The sequence below is a fragment of the Anopheles arabiensis genome, chromosome 2 (genome assembly GCF_016920715.1).
Source record: "Anopheles arabiensis isolate DONGOLA chromosome 2, AaraD3, whole genome shotgun sequence".
NCBI classification, from domain to species: Eukaryota; Metazoa; Arthropoda; class Insecta; order Diptera; family Culicidae; genus Anopheles; species Anopheles arabiensis.
The window spans coordinates 61,426,244-61,453,587 of NC_053517.1; the positions used below are offsets into that span (position 1 = coordinate 61,426,244).

The following is a 27,344-nucleotide window of genomic DNA, read 5'->3' on the forward strand; positions in this document are numbered from 1 at the left end:
AACCACCAGTACAGCGCGACGCTTTGCCGGAGATGGTTGTGCGCGGTTCGTTCTAAGTCCCGCGCGCAGTGTTTGTGCGTTGATACGCATTTCGTCAAAGTCTCGTGCGCTGGTGTGTTTTGGTGAAGTGTGAAGTAAAAAAACAGTGTGTACAGACGCATATGCAGTGCGTGGATCGACAGGTAAGGATCCATTTATTCACAGATATGTGTTTGCTGGATGGAGGTCGTACTTAGCAGGACGACGACATGATGTGTGTTTTTGTTAGGTTCTAAATGTGTGACGAAAGTTTACATTAAGTTTCAATAAAGTGTATAATGTAACCAAAAATGACCGTGTTTGTGTTTGCTTTTAGAATAAGTGCGCATTTGCAATCGTGTCTATTCATGAAAGAAAACGAGAAACGAAAGAAACGACTATCTTTACATGTATTCGTAGCATGGCTCGAAAGAACACAAACACATTGAGAACTGCAGAGCGAACCGTCCGTTATGGGTGGGGTGGGGGAGGGCTCGCGTGAGTGTGTAACTCATTGGTCGATAGCCCAAGTGCCACAAATCCACTAAAAGACCACTAAACGGCTTCTAAACGACTCAAGCTCTCTACCTAAACGGAATATAGAAAGACTTCGTTTAGCAGGCGGCAAACGACTCGTGCATTCTAAAAATAGCAAAAAAGCTGGTGGCGCTATCTGTTGGTGGGATACTCCAACCAGTTGAGAGCTTCATCGCTTGGAGGAGAGCTTTCTCATTTCCTCTGTACTGTTGTATGGTTTCGCATTGAAGTTATGCATCGCTAGAACTAGAACGGCGATACGATTGTTTAAAAACTAAACTCCAACGGAAACCACCAGTACTGAAGCAAGTGAGATTTGAGTAATGGTCGTTGGTGTTGATACCCACGTATCTGACCACACGACCATTTATATAGATTTTTGCTCAGAAAGTTAGAAGGCTATATAGGTCATGATAAGATGAAACTTGTCGAAACGCATTGCAAGAAAAGGATAGCAATATAATGATGAGTTGTAATACGCCATCTATTGATCAAACCAATGAAGCTGTGGAGCTTTCATTTTTTTACTATGGATATTCAATTTTCCGGTCGTTTAAGCTTAATCTGTGGCGCTTGGGAGGACACTGTATTTCGACAGCGTCACTCAAATCACTCAAAAAATACACTCATTTTGCCGGACGGGCTGTGTTCGATAAACATTCCACCGCCCACCGGTCACCAGCACTCAGAGATCCTTTGAATACGCGCTTGAATAAGAACTTGAATTGGCGAAATTATTCAAGTGATCCGTCGGGTCCCGAAGCCGAAGCAAACTGGAAGCCGAAGCAAAACCCGAACGGGGGTCTGCACGAACCTTCGTTTAATTAGTCCCCTCCCCCTTTTTAGCCAGGATTTCTTTCCGAAATGATACAGTGCACACCATTATACTATCGTAATTCGATTTATTGAATATCGAACCAACATATAATACAAAAAAACACATCACTTGCACAATAATCACTGCACTTAATTATAAATCAACGCACATAATTAAAAAAAAAAAACACTTTTTACACTCGCACAGTGAGAAAAAAAAAATCAGCACAGCACTTTCTGCTCCTCATCGCTGTTGCTCCTGGTTTTTCTCGCTGCACTGTACGGGCCACTGCTCCAACACTACGACACAGCCACAGGTTTTTGTTGTCTCCGTTCGCCGTGAAACACACATGAAATGGAAGAAAAATGATATTAATTAGAAGGAGGGATGTTGGTTCATAATTTTAATCACTTTTACTTACTTCAAATTAAACAAAACTCCATTTTTTACGGGGTTTATCCGCCAAGCGCTGAAACACCACACGAGCACCAACCTCACTGGACTGAAAGTGAAGCCTACTGCGTGAATGTGTGTATGCGCTTCTGCCAAGCCAACCGCGCCGTACTGCGTGTGTAGCCAAGTGCGTGTGTGTGTATATTTGCACCACTGGACACAGAACACAAATCTCACCGCACAGCAGAGCGTGTGTCGCTAAGTGTATGCATGTGTGTATTTGCACCACTGAATTCTGAACGTCCACCACACAGCGTGTATCGCCAAGTGCGTGGCTGTGTGTAGTATCACCGTGGACTGCAGAAAACTGCCTGCACTAGAACAGAGCGCTGGTGTGGCCAAATGTGTACTTGCTCCACTGAAAGCGGGTATCGCACCAGATTTTGGGTGTCGCCTTGTGCGTGCGTGTGTGTTATTGTCACAGCACACTCGTTCATCATTTTTTTCGTTTTTTCGCTTGAGCCACTCGATTTCGTTCTTCGCTGATTTTGGCAGCGCACGAAGGGGGTTCGGTTTCAACTTCCAACAACAACAACCACACAAGAGGCTCGTGGATACTCACGAAGGGAAAATCACTCAAAATAGAGCGAGAGACAGATAGAAAAAGCGAAAGGTCAATATAAAATCTTCGGCTTTTGACCGTACCCAACCAACCAAACCGTGCTCTTTCGAAGTAAATTTGCTTCGATATAGCTTCGATAGAAGTTCTCTACCTCTAAGGTGTATCAACTTTGATAGGCAGTTCCTACCGAAGTTAGGCTCGGGTGTTTAGCCGAAATGCTACAAAAGAGAAAAAAGAAAAATCTCTCGTATGCTGCCGCGTTCTCGCTCACACGCGCGCCCTGCCCCCCTTATATTTACGTACGTGTTTATAGCCCCTCCTCCTCCTCCTCCTCCTCTCATCTATCTTCCTACCTTATGTGCAGTGGTTATGTGTTTTTAATTGAAATTGGAAGGAGAGATATTCGATTTATTTATTACGTGCGATTTAATCAGAGAATTGAAACATGGTAGTAGGTGGATCTACTGTTCAACACAAGCGGGCCTAACACTTTAACTATTTGCTAATTCGCGCGTGAGGACGTAAAGGCGCAATAATAATGGAGCGGTTCTAACGTAAACAGACAAAATCGCTCAGCTGGAAATTTGATAGAACGGAATAGCATTTCATTGTAATAGCATTTCTAGTATATCATCCGCGCACCCTATGAACCGTACTTTTTCAAATATCTTAAAAAGTACGCATTGTATGAAAAACCGTCTTTACAAGATCGATTCAGAATTTCAAAACACATTTGGAAAAAGTTTTTCGCTAAAAGTGACTTTTGAAATTTTACTCAGATTAATGTTTATTCCTTTAAATTAATTCATAAATGGGGCAAGGGAAATAATTTATACTAATACTAATAGACCACGACTCCATTGCCTGAAATATTTAGTGCCTTAAAGTAGTATATCCTCTTTGCCAAGCGTTTGAGTTAAACTGATTCTTCGCAAAATGTGAAGAGAGCGTTCGGTCCCCCTTCAGATGCTTCGACAGAGTGAAGCTCTTCCCCTTCCTCCATTCGTCATCCATCAATTTTTCTCCGCGCACTCACACATCTACACGCGCAGCTGTGCGCATGGCAACACGTGAGATGCGTGACATGCTTTCTCGCTCATCACGAAGGATTTGCTTCGAAAGAGCTCGGTTTGGTTGGTTGGGAGGTAGCAGCATTTGTACTGCTTACCTGCCGTATGCTATTGTGATACCGAGCGAGACGCATAGACAACGCATCAAAAGGACATGTGTAGCCGTGAGGAAATTTTTCTTTTGTCTCTTTTGCCTTGTCCTTGCTCTTAGATCCTGATGAGTAAAGCATGCATACCTTTCGGGTACGTTCGGGGTATAAGCACTGTCCCTGTCATGTTAATGGTGAAGATAGAATCGTATGCCATCGGCTCTGCATTCGGGCGTGGGCAGGGCTGTGGACGCCGTCTGTTCGCAGGCAAAGGATCTCTGAGTGCTGGTGACGGTTGGGGAGCGATCGTCCGATCGGACACCTGTTTTTATGCGTGGCGCTCTCACGCACCTTTCTTTGCTCGGCCCTACGCTTCGTGTGCTTCGCTTCATGTGCTACGCTTCGTGCCCTTATTTGCCGCTACGTTCTAATTCTCATTGCTAACGCTTCGAAACGCTAACCGTTATCCGATAGCGATAGATGTGCTGCTGTAGACACGAATTTCCAAGCATACTAATTTATGCAACATTACCACCAGCGATTACACCACAAACCCATGACGGGCATGTTGTTAAGTTGTACGAGGTGACGACTGTACCACGATGCCGACTAAAGTAAATTTTTAGCATGTTTTTTATTATAAAAAAACAGCATTGTTGTGGGCTACCTTGCCAACCCCTGGACTTGCCGTGTCAGATGCGCTGCCATCGGTCACCGTTTGGGAGGACGACGGTGTGTCACGAACACCGTCGCACATATTAAGCGTGCGAGGTGCGCTAGTTTGTGTGTGCCAAAAAACAAACACTTTTGTAGTTCAAAACACTTAGTTAGAAAAGTTCTTCTTTACACCAAAAATACTTTTCTTAACGTCTTAACATACCTAGTACGAAGTACCAAGTAGCCGGCTAGTCAGTTGTGCGAGATGACGACTGTATTACAGGACAAATTAGAAATGTCTATCGTTTTATTTAAAAAATCCAGTTACATGTTTAAAGTCTACAGAAAATATGCAGAATATTGTTAGAGGAATGGAATATCCGATTTCATGGAACTTCTCTAAAATATAATTCTAGCAACTACTAACGGTGCGTTACTGCAGGGCTGCTTGGACTGTTTCTCTTGAAAAGCAACGTCTGTTGCAACGTGTGCAAGCTATGAAGCAGAAGAGCAAACCCTTAAACCAGACTAATTTCATTACGTGGTTTTGCTTGCATACTTTCTCTCTGGCTCTACATTTATATTTGCGCTCTCACTCTTTTATTTCACAAGCACGTACTTGCTCTTCTGTATTTTGTTTGTTGATCTCCTTCCGTCCGTCTCCTTGAACATAGTTAAATAATAAGAATCAAAGCTAGGATTATTTACCATTGTTTTTGCACGAAGCTGTGACACGAATATTTCCTCACGAATTAGGTATTTTCTTTCACTAAATTGTGCGATTAATCACGAAAGTATATTTCTGCGAATTCACTGCGAGATTTATTTCAATATAGATATCACTCGCGAACACGTCTTCACGCCCCGATGGCCTTCGAACGAAAGAGAACGATCTCCCGTTGCTTGATCCTTTGATCACTCTCTCGCCGGACGTTAGAGATCGCGTTCCTCTTGCATTACACGTGGCGGCGATACGTGTCGTCACGCGATTGGTCGAGAGAAAGATTATAGTATCAACGCGTTCGAATTCGTGTGCGAATAGATTCGCGTTCGGGCTTATAGAACGAACGCATTCTTCTTATAGCTTATAGCAAATTCGGCTTATAGAACGAACGCAAGTCGACTTCTTTCTCAGTTTCGAGTGGATTGTTTTATCGGTCACCATTACTCCCCCCTTTGGGACGAAGTCGCCCGTCCCAAATATTATTCAATGGTGGTGGGTCATCTTCGTGCTCTGTCGTCTGAAAGTGTTCGTCTTTCACCCTGTCACTTTGAGAACAATCTCCCTCTGCTGCTTTTTCGTCGTCCGTCTCATCGTTAGGGTCAATAGGGAGTGGGGCAAGAAGTCTGACATTTCGCTTGTAAGTGCCACTGCCCGTCCGTACGTCAGCTACGCGAACTACTCCGTCGGGTCCCACGTAGATCTTTGTCACCATTCCCATTGGCTACCGCCCGACTGGTACGTTGTCGTCGCCCACTAATACAATCTGCCCGGTTTGTATGTTGGGGGTCTTTTTCGTCCATTTGGCGCTGCAACGTAACTGAGCTAGGTATTCCGTCCTCCATCGTGTCCAAAACTGCTGTCATAGTTTTTGTACTCGCTTCCATCGAGTTTTTGTGGCTTCCGAATCATTGACCGTCACCTCGGCGGGAATTGCAAATGATGGTCTTCCTATCAGGAAATGAGCGGGAGTGAGAGGCTCCATGGCATCAGGGCTGGTGTGGGTTGCGGTGAGAGGTCTGGAATTGAGAATGGCTGAGATTTGGTGCAGTAATGTTTGTAGTTCAATCACGTTTAGCTGGGCTCCTTTAGAGGCAGCTTTCAACAGTCGCTTTGCCACCTTAATATTGGCCCCCAAAGTCCTCCGAAATTGGGGCTCCGAGGAGGGATGAATGAAAATCGAATTCCCTTATCGGCAGCGGCCCCTACTACGTCGTCTTGAAATTCTCGGTTGTTGAACGTTTTCCGAAGCTCACTTAGCTCCTTTTCAGCACCCACCAAGTTGCGACCATTATCCGAATATATAATATCTGGTCTTCCACGAAGGGACACGAATCTGAGTAGTGCCGAGATAAAGGCAGATGTTGACTGATTCTCTACTATTTCCAAGTGAATTGCTTTGGTACACGTAGATCCCACGTAGACAAAATCTGCACCGGCGTGAAAGTTGTCTTCACGGATATGTCGAATCATTACTTTAACAAATGGGTGAGCCTTAGGCACAAGTATGGGCAACTTACATTCATCAGACAGGTCAGCGTTCAATAGTCGTCCTTGCACGTGAATCAACTTATCCTTGACGATTGGGTTGAGGTGTTGGAAAGGTCCCTTCGCACTTACGGACCCGGTGTTATTTTTTTCTTGAACTTCATTTGGAAAAGCTGAGGTTTGCATCATCAGTAGTAGAAGCTTTAGTCCATGGTCTAGTTCATCCAATCCTAGTGGGCCATTTCATTTCTCGGCTGCATGCTTGCAATTGACACGAATTTTAGTGGTATTTGATCTGAAGTTATGAATAGTTCTGCCTAGCCAAGCAAAATGTCGTCTAGTCTTAATGAATGAGTTGTGGTACTTGTACTGCGAGATGAGATCAGCACAAGTCGGACCTATGGTTGCCGTCAGTAACTGTGAGGTGCCAGCGCCTTCGTCTGGGATGGGAATGCTGTAGGTACACTGCTGGGGTGTTTCATCAGTACTGTTGAAAGGTGGCCCCTCGAACCACAGCTGTACGAACTCAGCGCTAATTAATTTGCGAGCTGACAGTCCTCGAGAAACTATGTCTGCTGGGTTGAGTTTCGTGGGTACGTAATGCCAGTCTGAAGCATGTGTTATTGGTTGTATTTTTGCCACCCTGTTCTTCACAAATACATCCCATTTCATATTGTTAGAGCGCACCCAAGCTAGCACTACTTGAGAATCTGTCCACCATTTTGTTTGAGTTATGCAAGTATCGAATACATCCTTTATTTTTTCGACTTCGGCTAGAAGCAATGCTGCCTGTAGCTCCAATCGCGGAAGGGTGAGTTCTTTTAGTGGTGCAACCCTTGATTTTGAACACAACAGGTGCGATTTCCATTTACCCTTGACATTTAGATAACGCACGTATATAGCACAACCATAGGCTTTCGCTGAGGCGTCGCAAAATCCGTAAGTGGAGGCATTTTTGGTTTCACTTGGCAGTACCATTCGTGGTATCTGCAACTGGCGAAGTAAGGGAAGCTAGGCAGTGAACTCATTCCATTCCACGCAAACAATGAGACCCCAAATTTTGAGTGATTCAGGCCGAGGGGAATGAGGAAGCTTGAGGAAGCAAGGAGAAACGCGCTGCGATGAGAGTTCGCATTCTGTTTTACACGCGCGCTTCACTAACACCAATACAAATACCGTGCTTTGGCGAGCCGTCTGTGAATGTGTGTGTCTTCTTTCAGCGAGCTCACCAACTTGGATCTGCTCGTCACATCGTGTTGTCTCGCTTACACTACAGCATCGAACCATCGCTCCGTATGTCCCCCCTCCTACGCGTACAAAACCACCAGTACAGCGCGACGCTTTGCCGGAGATGGTTGTGCGTGTTTTGTTCTAAGTCCCGCGCGCAGTGTTTGTGCGTTGGTGCGCATTTCGTTCCAAGTCTCGTACGCCGGTGTGTTTTGGTAAAGTGTGCAGTGAATAAACAGTGTGCACAGACGCACATGCAGTGCGTGGATCGACAGGTAAGAATTTGCTGAACAGAGTCAACGCAGATTGTCGACAAGTTTCCCGCAGCCTGACTCGACCCGGTACTTTGCAGTATGACGTCATTCGTGAGTATGAAGGATTCTAAATGTGTACTTTAGTGTGTACTTTATGTTTCAATAAAGTGTTTAATGTAATAAAAAATGACAGTGTTAGTTTATTTATTTATTTATTTATTGAAGATAATTGCGTAGCGCGCGCAGGGGCCTTTGTAATATTAAAATAAAGTAATACTTAAAATAACCTTACTTGCTATATATTTGAAAACAGACATGAACATTTAAACGTGGCAACTGTAATGTTGAAGTCAAAAAAGCAGTAGAACTTATTGAAAGCTTTACACATTGAAATAATTGGATCATGAGCTCCTCTGGAAGTACGGGCCCGGTCTATTTTGATCAGAAAATTTGTGTTTAGTTTTAGAATAAGTGCATGAAAGAAAGCGAAAAACAACAAGCTTTTGATGTGTTGGTAGCATGGCTCGAAAGAACACAAACACATTGAGAACTGCAGAGCGCACCGTGCGTTACGGGTGGGAGGGGGAGGGCTCGTGCGAGGGTGTAACTCATTCGTCGAAGAGACACTGTATTTCGACAGCGTCATTCAAATCACTCAAAAAATACACTCATTTTGCCGGACGGGTTCCTTTATCACGCAAGGTGACGCGCTCCTCGTCCCATTCTATGCCATCGCGCCACAGATTCTGCATCATGATCTTTGCTCTGATAATCACTGGCTGAAGCATTCCGATGGGATCATATAGTTTTGCAATTCTGGATACCAAATGTCGTTTACTCATGGTCTTAATTGGTGCAAAGAAGGAGTCATCAATGATCAGTTGAAAAGTATCCTCTGAGGGACACCAAGCCAAACCTAACATTTTTATGGCCTGCTTATCGCCAATCTGAGCCGTAGACTCTCGATGTTCTACGGGTATGTCATCGATCACGTCAGGAACATTGGATGCCCATTTTCGTAAGGGCATTCCTCTGTTCAGGAGTGCCCTTTCGACGCCGGTTCGAAGATCACGTAGTTCTTAAAGATAGGTAGGTTATCTACGTAGAATGATTTTTGAATTACGTCGGCAATTTTTGGGTACGTAGAGCGTACTTCCTGGCCGGCCTCGTGAAGTGCCCTACAGGCGAGATATGAGGACGAAGCTTCACCGTATGTGACAGTGCGAAGTAGATACATTTGCGCTGATTGCTGTGGATCATTACGCCATAGGATACATGTGAAGTAGGGAGAAGAGATAGCGATATCGTGGCGAGCGCCGAGTGAGCAAAGGAGGGTATTTAAGCGGCGCGCGCTGCTGGGTCGAGAGGTCAGTTGAACGCGAAATGTCGAAGGTGAAGGACGTGCGAATTGGAGAGAAATAAAGTGAACTAAACGAAAGCCACCCATCTTCTTTTTTTGATGTTTAACTGATTCTCACATGGGGGCTCAACCGGGATACTTTTTTCCCAAACGAGTGAGGCTTTTGCGATGAAAGCAATCGGTGCGATATTGTGTGATGTTTCGTGAGGCTATTTTATGATTAAATAGTAAAAAACTGTGCGGCTTTTTTATCAAGGCAAATAGTGAGACGTTTTTGTGAAAGAGAAGAACAGTGAGGCTTATGTAGCAACGCGTGCGGATCAGTGAGGCTTTCGTAGCAATCCGTGCGAATCAGTGAGGCTTGTGAAGCAATTAGTGAGGCTTTATTTTTAGCAACCAGTGAGAATCCGTGAGTGATAGCGAGGCTTTCCGAAGCAATCCGAGTGAAGAAATTTAGCGAGGCTTTACAGCAACCTGCGTGTGAAAATTCTGTGTGAATTTTACGAGTCAACTAGTGTGACATTTGTGCGTGAGTGCGGGAAGCCGCCAGAAAGTTGTGTGGTGGTGTGTGTCGGCTTTGTGAGTGAAAGTACCGCGAGAGAGAGAGAGATAGAATGGCAACGGTCAAGGAGCTTTGTGAAGATTTAACGAAGATTGGGTTGGTGCGCGAGTGTGAGAGGCTTGGCCTAGAAACCAGTGGAGGAAAAGTGGAAATCGCGAATCGAATTGTGAAATACCGAGCGACGGTTGCGTCAGGGGACTACGCCGGTCCGTCCGGGAGTGGACACAGAGCAGAACCATCTAACGCCACAGACGACGTCGAACACTACGCGGGTAACCAACCGTACGAGAGCTGCGATGACGATTCCGAGGAAAAAGCGGATCTGGATCTTCCGGAAGAAGAACAAGGTGATAGCTTTGCTGTCGAGGATGACGATGAAACGGAAGAAGACCCTTTTCAAACTGCTGTGCGAATTTCGACGCCTAAACGACCGCAACGCGTTTACGCATTTCGAGATGTGGAAGATAGCATTGAGACGTTTGGAGCAGAGGATGGGCACGATGTGCGTATTTGGCTGGCACACCTCGATTCAGTTTCAAAGTCAGCAGGATGGAATGACGAACAAAAGCTAATCATGTTACGTAAAAAGATGACGGGAATCGCAAGAAAGTTCGTGTCGTCTTTGTGTAATGTGCAAACTTATGCGAGATTGAAAAAAGAGCTGATCGCGGAATTTGCTCCATTTGTGAGGTCTAGTGATGTGCATCGGATTCTCGCGAATCGGAAGAAAGAAACGGCCGAGACGATGCGAGAATACGTTTACGAAATGCAACGAATTGCTGCCCAAATCGATTTGGACGAACCAAGCTTGTGTGAGTACATCGTAAACGGTGTGACCGACGATGATTTTTTCAAATCATTGCTGTACGAGGCGCAAACAATTCGAGTGTTAAAAGAAAAGTTGCTCAACTTTGAAAAAGTGCGCATGGCTCGAAAGAAGAAAACGACAGATAAAGAAGAAAACAAACGAGTTTTGTCATCCAGTAGCCGCGTCGACAAACGGGCGGAGCAGCGATGCTACAATTGCGGAAACAAAGGACACCAAGCTCGCGCGTGCGCGCAGACACAGGGTGGTCCGAAATGTTTCTCGTGTCGTGAGTACGGTCATAAGGCGAGCGAGTGTGCGCGGAACAAAAGCGTCGTTCCTGCGAAAATCAACGTGACGGAAGAATCAGTGGGAATGGTTGATGTCGTGTTGAACAAAACATCGGTCAAGGCATTGTTTGACAGTGGAAGCAACCAAAACTTGGTGACAATAGGTTGTTACAAAAGAATCGAGGGATCACCGCTGATCGATACTTCGATGTGGTTCCAGGGCTTTGGTGGCATGAGAACAAAGGCGATCGGCATGTTCACGGTGGACGTTACGGTGGATGATAACGTTTTTAGTGGTGTGCGATTTTTTGTGGTGCCAAATGAAAGCATGTCTTACGATGCAGTATTTTGCAGAGATTCCTTGAACTATTTTGAAGTTACGATGACAACGGCGGGTGTCAAAGTCAGGCCATATGGTTCAACGGATGAAATGTTTTCTATTGTGTGTGACAATGAAGACAATTTGGATGTGTCTCCTCGATTTTCGGAAAGAGTAAAGGCGGTTATTTCGGGGTACAAACCTGCGGGAAACGTGAATAGTCGTGTTGAGACGAAAATTATTTTGCATGACGAGACGCCTGTGCGTTCGTCGCCAAGGCGTTTTGCTCCGGGTGAAAAGGCGGTGCTGGAGAAAACAATCGACGAGTGGTTAGCCGCGGGAATAATTCGAGAAAGTGAGAGTGATTTTGCGAGTCCGGTAACGTTAGCGAGAAAAAAGGACGGTTCTTTACGCGTTTGTGTTGATTATCGCAAACTTAATCGAAAAATGGTTAAGGATTGTTTTCCCATGAGGAACATAGAAGATCAAATCGATCGCTTGAAGTCAGCCAGAGTTTTTACCACACTTGACTTGAAAAATTCGTTTTTTCATGTTCCTGTGGAAAAGTCGAGCCAGCGGTACACAGGCTTTGTTACCCACACAGGTTAATACGAGTTTCTTAGAACGCCTTTCGGGTTGGCCAATAGTCCAGCGAGTTTCAGCCGGTTTGTAGCGGATGTGTTTCGGGCATTTATCAAGAGTGAGCGTGTGTTGGTGTATGTGGATGATTTAATAATTCCTTCATTAGATGAGGAAAGTAATTTTCAAACGTTGAAGGAATTGTTAAATGTTGCGAGTGAGAACGGATGTTAAATGTTGTAGCGGATGTGTTTCGGGCATTTATCAAGAGTGAGCGTGTGTTGGTGTATGTGGATGATTTAATAATTCCTTCATTAGATGAGGAAAGTAATTTTCAAACGTTGAAGGAATTGTTAAATGTTGCGAGTGAGAACGGTGTGCAGTTCAATTGGAAAAAATCGCAATTTTTAAAGGATGAAGTGGAGTATCTCGGGTATGTGATTCGCGGCGGGTGTTATCGCATAGCGCCGAGTAAGTTGCGATCGGTTCAGCTTTTTCCGGAACCGAAAGATGTGAAGCAGCTGCAAAGATTTTTGGGACTTACGAGTTACTTCCGAAAATTTATTGCTGGTTACGCGACAATTTCGAAGCCTTTGACAAGTTTGCTTCAGAAAGGTGTTGAGTTTGTGTTTGGTGAAGAGGAGCGTTCGAGTTTTGACGAGTTGAAACGGTGTTTGGTGACCGATCCGGTGTTAAAGATCTACGACGAAAGTGCCGGAACCGAGCTCCATACGGACGCGTCGAAGTACGGTTATGGTGCTGCGCTTATGCAGAAGAGCGACGACGACAAGTTTCATCCTGTTGCCTTCATGAGTCAACGTCATGAGAAGAATTATAGTGCGTATCATTTGGAAGTGCTAGCGGTGGTTCGCGCTGTTGAGAAGTTTCGTGTGTATCTCTTAGGCATCAAGTTTAAGATCGTTACAGATTGTGCAGCGTTTGGGCATAATTTAAAATCGAAAGAACTGTCGGCAAGAATCGCGAGATGGGCTTTGATGCTCGAAGAGTATGAATATGAAGTGGTGCATAGGCCAGGTTCATCGATGAAGCATGTGGATGCGTTGAGCAGGGCACCGGTGATGATTGTGAAAAGCGACCCTATGATAGAAGCGATCAGAAAAATGCAACAAAGTGACGAGCGTGCGAAGGCAATTATTGAATTGTTGAAAACACAATCTTTTGAAGATTTTGTCATGTGTGATGGGCTGCTGATGAAAGTAGTGAAAGGTAGGGAAGTGATTGTGGTACCATCGGGGATGCAAAGCGATTTGATACGTAGGATACACGAAAAAGGTCACTTAGGAGCTCCTAAGATAGAGGGTATTATCGAACAGGAGTTTTACATTCCAAACGCGAGTGAGAAAATAAAACAAACGATTGAGTGTTGTGTGAAATGTATCCTCGCAGAGCGTAAAAGGGGAAAAGTTGACGGTTTATTATACCCAATCGCGAAAGGTGACGTTCCGTTAGACACGTATCACGTAGACCATTTGGGTCCAATGGACATTACAGAGAAAAAGTATAAATATTTGTTTGTAGTAGTTGATGCGTTTAGTAAGTTTACTTGGATATATCCTACTAAAACGACGAATTCATTTGAAGTAATTCAGCGATTAACGACACAGAGCGAGGTATTTGGTAATCCAAGGCGTATTATAAGCGATAAAGGGGCTGCGTTTACGTCAAACGATTTTAAGCGGTACTGTGAGGATCAGGATATCGAGCGTGTGGAAGTTACGACAGGTGTTCCGCGCGGGAACGGGCAGGTAGAGAGGGTAAATCAAGTGATTATTGCTATGTTGCGAAAGATGAGTGTAAACGATCCCGCAAAGTGGTATAAGCACGTTGCCAATATTCAACGGGGGATTAATTCTAGCCCACATCAGAGCATCGGTGTTACCCCTTTTGAAGCGATGTTTGGGGTACCGATGAGACACGAAGGAGATTTACGACTAGGTGAGCTGATGGAAGAAATTCGAGTGGCCCAGCATCACGATCAACGAGAGCAGACTCGAGCTGGTGCCAGGGTTTCTATCGAGAAAGCCCAAGAAGAACAACGGAGATCGTACGACTTACGAGCGCGGTCGGCTACAACTTACCGCGAAGGCGACCTGGTGGTGATTAAGCGGACGCAGTCCGGGCCTGGAAGGAAGTACGCGGCTGAGTACCTTGGACCATATAAGGTAACCAGTGTTCGTCCTCATGATCGCTTTGACGTGGAAAAGATCAATGGCGAAGGGCCAAAAGTGACGTCGACGGCTTCGTCACATATGAAACCCTATCGGTTTTAATGCGGTGAGGATCCTTCGGAGCGAAAGGATTGGTCGAGGAAAGGCCGTGTGAAGTAGGGAAAAGAGATAGCGATATCGTGGCGAGCGCCGAGTGAGCGAAGGAGGGTATTTAAGCGGCGCGCGCTGCTGGGTCGAGAGGTCAGTTGAACGCGAAATGTCGAAGGTGAACGTGCGAATTGGAGAGAAATAAAGTGAACTAAACGAAAGCCACCCATCTTCTTTTTTTGATGTTTAACTGATTCTCACATACATTGCATCCAGGTATCAGGTTCTGCCACCCATATCTGACGATACATCTTTGCGATGTCTGCAGTGGCCACTACCGTTTGTGTACGAAAATCCAACCAAATATGCATTAGGTCAGGTTGCAGTACTGGTCCGATGGCTTGGATGTCGTTGAGTGAAACTCCACTGCTGGATTTTGCACTCGCATCAAATACTACACGCAATTTGGTGGTAGTTGAATCAGTTTTGATCACACACGAATGCGGTATCACGCAGCGTACCATATGTAGTTCATTCGCCTGAACTGGCGTCATATGTCCCATTTCCAAATATTCACGCATGAATTTCCGGTATTCATCGTAAGTAGGCTCATGCCAGGATAACCTCCGTTCGAGGGAAAATAGTCGTCGTTGTGCTTGTTCAAGAGAGTCTCCTAGCTGAGTCAACTCCCCCCGTAGAGGAATTCGAACCACGTAGCGATCATCTTCAGCAGGGGTTAAGTGTCTTTTGAAGAGTTCGTCCAGGTCGAGTTCTTGAGAAATACTACTGATTGTTGAGATCGGAGTGATCTCCTCAACCTTCCAAAATTGCTCGATACATTCCTTGAACACATCTCCACACTCCAAAGAGTTACAACTACGCATGTACCGATTGGACGAATCAATGTTGCTCAATGATCCCCCTACTAACCAACCAAATTTGGAATTCAGAAGCCTGAGGCCATTGGATAACTGACGAACGCCGGAACGAAGAGCATCAAAGAAGACTCCAGCTCCTAGAATAGCATCAATCGAACCAGGATAACTGAAGCGGGCTTCAGCAAGTGATTTCATGGGGGGCAATTCCGATTCAGCATACTCGATTACTCGGATAGGTTGGTCATTTAGTCCAGGAAGAAGGTACATATTTAATTGGCGCCGATACGTGCCATTGGTGGTAGTAATTGAAACTTGTGTTTTGTTAGTTATTTGGATATTGCCGCTTACCCCATTCAGTATTACGTATCCAGGTGTCAATGGTAGTCTGAGTCGTTGGGCAGCGTCAGTAGTGATGGCGTCCACCTGACTGCCCGAATCTATTATGCAGCGAATACGCTGCCATTTACCATCACCATATTGCAACAGTAAAACCGCAGTTGCCAGTAGAACGTATTCCTGAGGAAATGAGAGGTTACCTGTAAGTGCGGGGTTGGTAGCCGCGCGCGTTAACTGCTTCTGTCTGGTTGGGGACCTGGTGCGATTAGGTCCTGGATGAGCAGGGACCGATGACTTATTCACCGTACTATTTTCGAGTAGTGCCGTGCCCCTTGTGATTGGTGTACAGCAGGAACGGGCCACCGCTCGAGAGCGATGCAGCACAGCACCAACCGGATCAGGCACCGCGCATCCACGAAGCGATGATGAGCAGGAACGGGCCACCGCACGAGAGCGATGCAGCACAGCACCAACAGGATCAGGCACCGCGCATCCACGAAGCGATGATGAGCAGGAACGGGCCACCGCAAGAGAGCGATGCAGCACAGCACCAACAGGATCAGGCACCGCGCATCCACGAAGCGATGCTGAGCAGGCCCGCCCACCGCACGAGAGCGATGCAGCACAGCACCAACAGGATCAGGCACCGCGCATCCACGAAGCGATGATGAGCGGGAACGGATGGGCATGGCGAATGGGGTGCGATGATAACCAGATAGTCACTTCTCACTCCCATTGCTTTCGACGTGCAGCATCGTATGGTGTTTCTTGGAGCATACTTGGCATCGTTTCTCGCAAGGGCATTTTGCTGCAGCATGCTGTCGGGAGAAGCAATTGATGCACTTACATAAGGCCATTATGTAGTTGGTATGCTCCAAAAACGACAGCACGCGCAGTTCCGGACACAACGTGGACAAGTGCCCTGTTTTATCGCATGCATAACACCGCCGCACCACCATCTATGATTGGTTTCTATGGCCTGTCGTTCCGATATCCGCATGCCGGCCTTCTGCGTGCACAGTAGCGGACAGCATCATGCGCTCCGTCCGCGCCGGTGCGTGGTTTGTAGCGGGACGTTCCGTAAGGAAGTTGTTTCCTGGCTTGGCCTTAGGTTCGTAGTAGAGGGTGTTGGCCAGCTGATCTAATTCGTTGCGGAGTGCCTTCCACGTAGGGATCTGCTGAGCATCCAGGCGGCGAGTGATCTGAGCAGCGGTTTCTTCGTCCAACTTACTCAAAACGAAACTCACAATCATACCATCTTCCACTGCTGATGCGGCTTGATCCATTTTGCCAGCAATCTGGCGCGCTGACGAGGTCGATGTTTCCACGGCGTCGATAAGCCGCATCAATGCCGTTGAAGACGCTGCTGTCAATTTCGGTAACGCGTACAGCTACTGAAAGTGGCCGAGAAATGCCACGCGCTTTTTGTAGAAGCATTCCTCAAGACGTTTCCACACTCCAGTCATTCCAGCATTTTCAAATGCTTCGCAGCTGTTACGGGCTATTTCGCACCGTTCAAAGCATTGTATAAGGAAGGCGTAGCGGTCTGCATGTTCTTCCAATCCAGCCACACGTTTATTGAACCGCCCTGCGAACGCGGGCCACTCCGATGGCGATCCCGAAAATTTGGGTGGATCTAGCCGTGGGAGATGGTTCTTTTTTGCAACGGCCGGCAGCATCGTCGCGTCGAGTGCTGGCGTCGTAACTATGTTCCCCGGGTGCAGCTCGGCCAAGGTGCACTTTGCCGTCGCGTACGCCTCGGTGAAGGGGACCCGTTTTGGATGCGGTTCCGCGAGACCCTCGATCTGCAGGAGAGCGTTTCTACCGTCGCTCCATAGCGACTTTAGTATTTCAGCCTTTATAGAAGCCATGGTTTTGGAAAGTTTTCCTTCGCAAGCCTCATCGAGTATCGCTTTAACTGCACCTTCCAACGCAGTTAGCTGGCGCGCTACCTCGATGCTGTGCTCGCTGTCACCCGGCGTCGTCATGGCTGAAGCACTTGTTATCTTATACACTTACACGAAGCACAACACTCGCGTTATATCACGTCGGGGTCACCAAATGTTTTTGCACGAAGCTGCGACACGAATATTTCCTCACGAATTAGGTATTTTCTTTCACTAAATTGTGCGATTAATCACGAAAGTGTTGAGCGGAGTTATAACACAGTGAAATAAAAGGAGGAGCAGAAACTAAACAATGAACTTGTGTGTAATGTATTTTAAACTAGACTGACAATATTAAACATTTTCTAAAGACTACTATGATGTGTATGATGTGGCTTGACCGACAACGGTTGTTGAGCCAAAGAAGAAGACTATGATGTGTTCATTGCACACATGTTGCTTTCTCAACAGAAAGTATATTTCTGCGAATTCACTGCGAGATTTATTTCAATATAGATATGACTCGCGAACACGTCGTCACGACCCGATGGCCTTCGAACGAAAGAGAACGATCTCCCGTTGCTTGATCCTTTGATCACTCTCTCGTCGGACGTTAGAGATCGCATTCCTCTTGCATTACACGTGGCGGCGAGACGTGTCGTCACGCGATTGGTCGAGAGAAAGATTATAGTATCAACGCGTTCGAATTCGTGTGCGAATAGATTCGCGTTCGGGCTTATAGAACGAACGCATTCTTCTTATAGCTTATAGCAAATTCGGCTTATAGAACTAACGCAAGACGACTTCTTTCTCAGTTTCGAGTGGACTGTTTTATCGGTCACCAACCATGTTGTTTAGTAGCTCAGTGAAAGCTAATTGTCAAATTTTTGGAGTAGATCTAAGAAGAGTAGAAGCATTATCAAATTCCATCCAGCTTTGTTTTAAATTTTTAGGCGGCGCCCGCCTTTTCAATTGTTTATTTAAAATTTCAGGAAGTCTATTGATAAGTAGTTCAGCAACTGTCACGAATATAAAACAATTCCTTATCAATATCAACAACTTTAAAACAAAATAAAAATTCGTCAAAGGAACATTATTCCATTCCATTCCATCATATTTATCTAATTCTTCTTCTTTTTTCTTGAAAACGTACCACGACTTAGGCGACGCTCTATCACCAATCGAACACGACATCCGACTCTAACTCACACATATAATCATGTGAAGGTGTACTGTCAGACACAAAAACAAACAAGACAAACGTATAGTCGAACATGTCAGTTGATACTGTCTGTGATGTTCCATAGCCACCTGTGCTGTCAAACGCTTCACAGCTACAGTAAATAGAATGCAATTCGGGACATTTTCAAATAAGTTTAAGTATTTTGTCTCTTTTTCTTCTTAAAATTGCGTGCAAAACACTTTAAATAGCTGTTCAATACAAAAATGACAGTTCAATACAAAGGTGGCATTGCGTTCCAAGGAGGATATTTGAAAAAAAAACGGTTATCAGAGAACGGTTGTTATACATTGTCAAAACAAAAATCACTATGATTCATGACAAATTTCGAATATTCTTTTTATGTTTTGCACTTTTTACAACATTTATTACACTATTGAATAATACAAAACACAATACAATGTATGGGGCCGCGCGCACGAGCCGCACCGTGAGCCCTACCGGGAGCCCTGCTCGACCGGTAGCCTGTAACACACTCCCTCGGGTTAGGTGCGCTCTGCACACACTTAGCGCGCATCGCTAAGTGCGGCGTATTAGTGTGCGTGAGCGCAGTGTCGATTCCTGGATGTCGACCAGCAGCAGCACAACTGCTACGGCGAATCCAGGGCTCGGCACGTCTATCCACAACAATTCTCATTATAAATTATAAGTTAGAAAAAATGGTACATAAAGGGGTTGTTGAATGGTACGAATCATACACAGCCAATTTTCTAAGTTGGCTGCAGTTATGTTTTTTTACTGAAAACTCTTGACTAATAGATACAGTAGAGCGTCGATTATCCGGGCAGCTCGGGACCGGACGGTTGCCGGTTAATCGATTTGCACGGATAATGGTCCAAGAAATGTCAAATTCATATAAAACATATGAAATTCACTAGTCTTATTATTAATTCACCTAGAATCAATCGATTAATCGTAAGTAGAATATTATTTTAATCAATAACTGTAGGTTTCACAACTGTTCATGAACAAAAATGAATTTCGAAAATACCCCTAGACACTACAAAGCTGCACAAGAAACTGGTTTCCCAATTGATTATCGCTGCAAACTTTCGCCGTACGTATGAACAGCTGTCAGATTTATGCGCACGGTTAAGCCGCCCGCCGGTTAATCCGTCCCCGGATAATCGACGTTCTACTGTAGTTTTGTCGTTTAACTCAATATCAGTAAAACAAATTACTGAAAATGCAGCAATTTATTCCGTCCAAACGACATGCCAGTCAGTTTGAGCTTCAAAAGAAAACATAATGCGATGCCCGCTTGCTCGTGATAAACAAAAAAGTTGATTTGGTAACCCCAATAAATTTTTAGGAGCGTATTCGGCTAACGGGATTAATGTTTTGGTTGAGAAAAATCTTCGTACCACTTTGCTGTTCTTGCTGAAATTTCGTGGTAACCGTGAGTGCATACCAAATCATCAAACTTGTTTCGACAAAATACAGTTCACTTCTGTATAAAACTTTATGAAACAGAGATGAACATGAGCAGAACGGAATGCCACCCTGCACATTAATAAAACCCCCCATTTAAATACTTTTTTACGCCCCTTTTTAATCGATACCAAATACTGAACAATCATTTATATCAGAGAGGCTTTGGGGTATGTTCGATTTTTTGATACTGTGGATACTAGTGACGAGCGGGTCGACCCGAACCTATCGGGTCGGAGCCATCCATAAGCGACCCGGAGTCATTCGGCTCGTCCCGAAAGGTACAAGTAGGTTCAGTGGGTGCAACGACTCCGGTAGGTGCGAGAAAGCATAAGCAACTCCGACCCATTGGTGCAACGAGTTCGGGTCGACCCGATAGATCAGTAGGTGCGAGAAAGCACAAGCGACTCCGACCCGTTGGTGCAGCGAGTTCGGGTCGGGTCGGGTCACGGTAGGTTCAGTTTGACCTGAAGGTGCAGCGAGTTCGGGTCGACCCAATAGATCAGTAGGTGCGAAAAAGCATAAGCGACTCCGACCCGTTGGTGCGGCGAGTTCGGGTCGGGTCGGGCCACGGTAGGTTCAGTTTGACCCGAGGGTGCAGCGAGTTCGGGTCGACCCGATAGATCAGTAGGTGCGAGAAAGCATAAGCGACTCCGACCCGTTGGTGCAGCGAGTTCGGGTCGAGTCAAGCCGATAAGCGACCTGAACTCGCTGCACCCGTGGATCGAAATGAACCCACCTTGGCCCGACCCGACCCGAACTCGCTGCACCAACTAAGTTAAGCAAGAAAGCAAAAGCGACTCCAACCCGTTGGTGCGGCGAGTTCGGGTCGGGTCGGGCCACGGTAGGTTCAGTTTGACCCGAGGTGCGTAGCATAAGCGTTGGTGCGACGAGTTCGGGTCGGGTCGGGTCGGATTGAACCTACCTTGACTCGACCCGACCCGAACTCGCTGCACCAACGGGTCATAATCGCTTATGCTTTCTCGCACCTACTGATCTTTCGGGTCGACCCGAACTCATTGCACCCACGGGTCGGATTTGATTCCGACTCCGACCTAGCGCACCCGCTGCACCCACGGGTCGGAATCGATTCCGACTGGCTTGCACCCGACTCCGGGTCGGGTCGTGAAATGAATCGTATGACCCAACACTAGTGGATACTGTTTCGAAGCGGACTTTCGACACTTGATCGGCTAGGCCAGGGGTCTCCAAACTACGGCCCGCGGGCCGCATGCGGGCCTCAAGGGCTTGAAATGCGGCCCGCGTTGACTTCGTAAATGTTAAAATAAATAGCTTATTTTATTGACTAATTCATCAAAATTCAAATATTTACTTCTGAAAGTCTAAAATTAAATTTGAATAAAAGAAAGATGTAGAAATTTGATACACTCAATTTATATTTTCTAATTAAAACGAAATTTTAAATTTCACCTATTGTAACAGTAGCGTCAAAATGGACCTCAGCAACGGTAAATGTGAAGCAATGCGGCCCACGACCTGAAAACTATCATTTAAGGATCAGCTGGATCACGTAGTAGCCACCAGCAATAGAATGCTAGGACTAGTTATCAATATGACTCGCGAGCTTAATGATATACCTTGCACCATGGCGGTCTATTGCTCACTTATCCGGTCGTTGATGGAATATGCAAATATCGTATGGTGGCCAACTGCAGCGCGTCCGTTAGCTCGATTGGAATCAATCCAGCGCAAAATTTCACGATTTGCACTTCGCTCATGGAACCAAAGGCTCGATTACCGGACTAGGTGTTTACTACTCGGGCTACCCACCCTAAGTGAGCGTATACGAAAAGCCAGGTTGTCGTTCATCACGGGACTTCTCGACGGCCGTATTGACTCTCCGTCACTACTGGCTGCCATCAACCTATTTGGCTCCTCTGACCCGTTCCTACTCATGTGCCGTGCTTTAAACGCAGTCAGCGACGCTTTTGAGCCGAGGATTTCGCCAACTTAGTTTAATGATCGTGTTTCTGTGTTAAACTTGGTTCCATAGTGCACATTTTTATGTTCTATGTTATTGTAATCCATTGTAAAGAACTCATTGTAAAACATTGCTAAAATGGTTCGAGAGGGCATTATTGTCCATCGATAGACAAATAAACATAAACATAAACATAAAAGTTTGGAGACCCCTGGGATAGGCGATCATGGGAACCTTTAGGAGGTTTCCCTTACTGGAAACGTTTGAGATTAGAGGCCTTACCTTGAGTAGGGAAACATAAGTAAATTCATTAAATAAGAAGTCGATAGATGTTGGATGGGCTAAGTCCTATCCTGACATTCCGAACGAATCTGACTTGTCATGATCGAAGTTGGTTTTATTTGTACTCAAAATAAGTTAAAGTTTTCGCACCGTTGGTTCCGGGATGTATGTTGGGAAGTTATTGTTTTCACATATTTTACAGTTTCCAGCTCGTGTTCCATATTACAGACGATTTGGTTTAAAATCGTCATCGTGTCATTCATATGACACCCCATATTTCCATATTTCATAATTCCCCCCCATAGCAGGCTAGTCAGTCCTACGTATGGCGGCGCGGTCTATTTGGGGATTGAACCCATGACGGGCATGTTGTTAAGTCGTACGAGTAGACGACTGTACTACGAGACCGGCTTGCGTCCAACAATAACTATATATAAATGTGCTGTTCGTTATCTAATGTCTATTGTAAACAAATTTTGAATCGAGAGGGCTTTATAGTCCATCAATTAATAAATACTAAACTAAACTAAATAAAGGGCCTCCGGAAAGATGGTCGTTGGGGCGCCGTGGCTGGAGAACCAATTGAACCCCCCACTCCTTCCCCTCACCATACCGGCAATAATTTTAGGGCTTGTGATCGATGATCGTAGTGGTCCCATGGTCCCATTTTCATAAATATTTTGATGGCATTATTGGCACTGAATCATTTTCATCACTTAAATCTATTTTGAATTATAGGGATGAAAAAATTACAATAGCAAATCAGACAATAAAGTTTCTTGAAATCCTATAAAACACGGATCAAAAGAGTTTAACATCTTAAATGCATCCAAAACCGAAACTGCTTTATCTATTAAAGATCTACTTAGAATTGATCATTTGAGCATTCGAGAAACATAAATTTTAAAAAGCATTATAATGAAACATGCAAGAATAATTCCTAGGGACAACGAAAAGCTATCCGCTGCATTAGAAGTGAAATTTGGGCTCAAAAATTTATTTCGACATTTCAAATAGCAATGAATTCTATCTTAATCGAATTTACTTGGTCAATAATGTTACGTCTATCTTGATGACGTTATTGTGTTTGGTATCGACTTAAAAATCATGTCTCTTACCTTAACGAGGTACTTGAACGATTAGAAAAGGCAAATTTAAAAATTTAATATGAGTTTCTTGGCCACATCGTAAGGGAAGATGGTGTGGCGACCACGGTGTGGTGTGGCGGATTAACAAAATATGTCAACGTGACATAAGCCACGAGGCCGCGCAATACACTTCCGTCTCATCGTTTATAATAACCCAGCGAACACTACACGCGATCTCTTTTCCCTTTATTCTCTTCTCAAAGACACATCAAATTTTGTAAACCATTCGACAAAGTTAAATAAATCTTGGCAATCTCAAATATAAAAATGGTCTAACGTCATTTCTGGTAGCCAAAATGGCATTAAACCAAATCATGACAAAATAAAGGAAACATTAAATTGGACTTTGCCGATCAACGAAAATCAATTAAAACAATACTTTATTAGGATTATTAGGATACTATAGAAAATTAATGAAAGATTTCGCTAGGATATCTAGGCCTATGATAAAGCATCTTAAACAAAATGTTTCACTAAACACAACAGATCCCGAATACATAAGTGTCGATTATCTGATTCAAACGGGTATGTGTCAAACAAAACCGCGCTACACGAACTGAAACGAAATCGGTATTATACAAGCTTGTTAGAGAGATGTGAGGTGAACGGTGACAAGTGCAGTCCTGTGAATGTGTAGCTCCCGTTTGTGAACTGTGAAAACTTGTGAAATAGAGAGCTAAGTGTTATTTTGTTTTGTTCTACTTGTTGCTTAATGTTAGTGCTACCTGCGGTATCATTGTTTAGTATTTGTATTATTGTTTTGTGAATGTAAAACACGGGTTAAGTATCTCGGTCGACAGCGTCACTGCGTTGACAAAAGTGATTAATCTTTGCTCGGTATGTGTTTGTGCTCGTGCTAGACATACGTATCGTTGTCCGTTTGTCAAGACGTGTACACGATTGTAAGCGTTTGATATCGCAGGCTGTAGTAGAGTAGTGTTTGTGTGCTTTTGCTGTTACCTTTTATTCATGTCTGTTTGAGACATTTTTATTCTAAAACAGCTCGCCCGAATTTTGTTTTTACGGCATGGAGTGTTTAGCATGCTCCGCCGTAGTTTTAATAAACGATGACCCAATTTTGTGTGCGGGGAAATGCGGTGGCAACTTTCATTGTCGCTGCGTTACCCCCTCACTCTCGAAAACAGCGGCCAAAATAATTAATGAAAATAAGAATGTACTGTACATGTGTGATAGATGTTTAGAACTAGTGTTGGCCGTTCCGGTCCGAACCTAGTAAAAAAGTTCCGTTCTTTATGTAGGCCGTTCCGTTCCGATCCTTTATACAAAATCGTTCCGTTCCGTTCATTCCGTTCTTTCCGTTCTTTCCGTTCGTTCCGTTCCGTTCCGTTCATTCCGTTCTTTCCGTTCATTCCGTTCCGTTTAATTCGTTCTTTCGGTTCACTCCGTTCCGTTCCGGTCTTTGCCGCTTCAATATTGTTAGCAAGGTGCTATCGTTCGTGCGTTCCGTTCTTTGAAAAAATCGGCTTTGTCCGGCTGTTGCTTGCTGCATGCAAGATAACTGTTCACTCTTTCTCGCATACGTATGTGTTGCCTGAGCACTCTCCCATGCTCACAGGAATATTCATCGCACTTCGTCGCGTATCGTATATAAAAATCGTGATAAGCGAAACCAAAAGGGTGTTGCATTTGGTATTATGGTGCAATTTGTAACATCTATTCTACTTTTTGTTATAATTTAGCTAGTCTAAACTAGACAAATAACTATTATAAAATTTAAATTAGTACTCATATGGCAGAACGGGTTGGAAAAGATGTATTATGATATGCGAGTATGAACAACGAAAAATAAAATGTATTCATTTTTAATGCCACGATGTCCACATGATCTTGGCACTCGGCATGATTCCAATATTTGGCCATTCGATTTGAAGCATTCTGTTCCATTCGACAACCGTTTGAGTGCTGTGATCTTGTAAACGATTCAAATAATTAGTCAATCTCGTGATACAATCGTCAACTCGTAGCACTCAATAACATCAGCCCCCATACGCCGGGATGATTATCCAGCTATGGGCATTTAATAAGTTACTGATAGCCAAGCCTATTAGTGGTACAGGAAGGCTTTGACCGAAAATGGTCGTCGCATATAAAAAGTTTAAAAAATGGTAGATAATAAATGCATGCTTTATATTAGCACAGCTGGTACAGCTTACTGGGAATAGGTACTGGGAATAGCACCAGCACCAGAAGACAGTTTGGCTTCGAAGCTCTGGGTCGGTTCTTTTGCACCCCAGGTTCACATTCCGTTCTTTTTGAAAAATGAACTAGTTCCGTTCCGTTCCTTTTTTTTAACGAAATTCCCAACACTATTTAGAACACAAATCGGGCTTGGCGGGTATGGATGTAGATGTGAGTGGATCGTACGATTTACTCACACAATCAATAAAAACAATTGGAGTCGAATGTGAGTGTATGGATATCGAGTGCCTTGGAAAAGGGAATCGAGACTCTAAAAACTGAGCTCTGCGCACAAGTGGAACGCAAATTGGAGCAAACATTGCGTGAAAGCTTGAGTACGGTAGAATGCTCAAATAAGGCAAAGGAAGCCTTGCGTGCAACCTTTGACGATACTAAGGCCAGAGAAACAGTAGAGGATGAAAGTTGGGCTACAGTAACTAAGAAAAGAAAAAAGGACGAATAGTGGAAACAGTAATGTTCAAACCATTATTAATCGTTTTGACACGGGGAATGTAAATTCGACGCCCAAGATTTCTGACAATGTTACAGGACCCATTTTAGCAAACAAAAATAAGAATAGTAAGACTCTGGTTATTGTACCAAAGGTGGGTCAATCTTGTGATAAGACAAGAGCTGACCTTCGCGCTAAGTTGGATCCAAGGAAGCAGCAGGTGTTGGAATTCCATAACGGCAAGGACGGTCAGGTGTATGTTCAAAGTTCTGCTCAGGTTAAATTAGATGAACTCAGGAAAGAAGTAGAAAACATTTTGGGAGATGAGTATGCAACGGATTTACCATTGTCACGTGTAAAGATAATTGGGATGAGCGAAAAATACACTGACTCACATTTAGTAGATCTTTTAAAATCTCAAAATGAGGGAATACCCTGGAAACAGGTCAAGGTCATAGGAATGTTTGAAAATAAAATTTACAAGTACCAAAAATATAATGCGGTCTTGGAAATTGATTATGAGTCTGACCTATGTCTGGCAAAATTAGGAAAAATAAATGTGTGATTTGATAGGTGTAAAATTTCGAAGTCCATGCATGTTATGAGGTGTTATGGTTGTGGTCAATTTAATCACAAGAGCACCGAGTGCAAGAATAAGCAAGCTTGTTCAAAATGTGGTGATGAACACAAAACTTCCGAATGTACTTCATCTTCTTTGAAATGTGTGAATTGCGTGTTAGCAAACTCTGTTAGAAACCTTAAACTAGATGTAAGACATGCGGCCAATGATTATAATTGTCCGATGTTTAAAAAACAGATAGAAAGGCGTATGCAACTTTCTCAATAGCTGGTAGGGGAGGAGTTAGAACGGTTCAGAGAAATTTTATATTTCAATGTAGCCGGTCCTTCGTCCAACTACGCCATGTTTCGTGAGACAGTAGAGAAAATTCAACCGTTGCTGGTCTTAATCTCTGAAACTCATGTGATTGAGGAAGAAGCATTTCAACAGTTTCATATTAATGGTTATAAGGTTGTGTCGTGTTTGTCCCACTCACGTAATACAGTAGGTGTAGCTGTTTATGCTAGGAGCGAAATTGTCCTAAAGGTGATTGTTAATGAATCGTTGGAGGGTAATTGGTTTCTTGGTGTTGCAGTTTGTAAGGAAATGACAGCAGGCAATTACGGGATATTGTATCATTCGCCAAGTGCAAGTTACTCAAGGTTTGTAGACATTTTGGAAGAATGGTTAGATAGGTTCTTGAATTTCAGCAAACTTAACATTATCGTCGGTGATTTCAATATTGACTGTTTAAATGTTGAAAAATCTGCAAAGTTGAAAAAATTCATGGATTCAGTAAACATGAAACAAAAAGTTAATGATTTCACACGAATTGATAGGCAGAGCACTACATTGATCGATCAGGTTTACAGTAGCACAGACTCAATCAAGGTCACTACTGATCCGTT

At 44.3% G+C, this 27,344-nt stretch overlaps 2 protein-coding genes across 2 annotated transcripts in view; both read right to left on the minus strand.

The window, feature by feature from the left end:
- LOC120894123 (barH-like 1 homeobox protein) overlaps nt 1-27,344 on the minus strand; it is a 166,367-nt gene that overhangs the window by 3,661 nt on the left and 135,362 nt on the right. The gene's annotated exons all lie outside the window — the stretch shown is intronic.
- On the minus strand, nt 8,610-15,096 carry LOC120894122. The gene is made up of 2 exons (XM_040296506.1): nt 14,352-15,096; nt 8,610-9,170 (listed from the first exon to the last, which is right to left on the minus strand). Exons 1-2 carry the CDS (start codon nt 14,966-14,968, stop codon nt 8,930-8,932), a joined length of 858 nt encoding a protein of 285 aa, XP_040152440.1. The 5' UTR covers nt 14,969-15,096; the 3' UTR covers nt 8,610-8,929.

Bases quoted from the DNA above. Each gene is read 5' to 3' on its own strand.
- LOC120894122 (XM_040296506.1), bottom strand. From the start codon at position 14,968: ATGCGTAGTTGTAACTCTTTGGAGTGTGGAGATGTGTTCAAGGAATGT. The intron at 9,171-14,351 runs ATGTATGTGAGA...TCCCTACTTCAC, and splicing joins GAACCTGATACCTGGATGCA to ATGTATCCTATGGCGTAATG.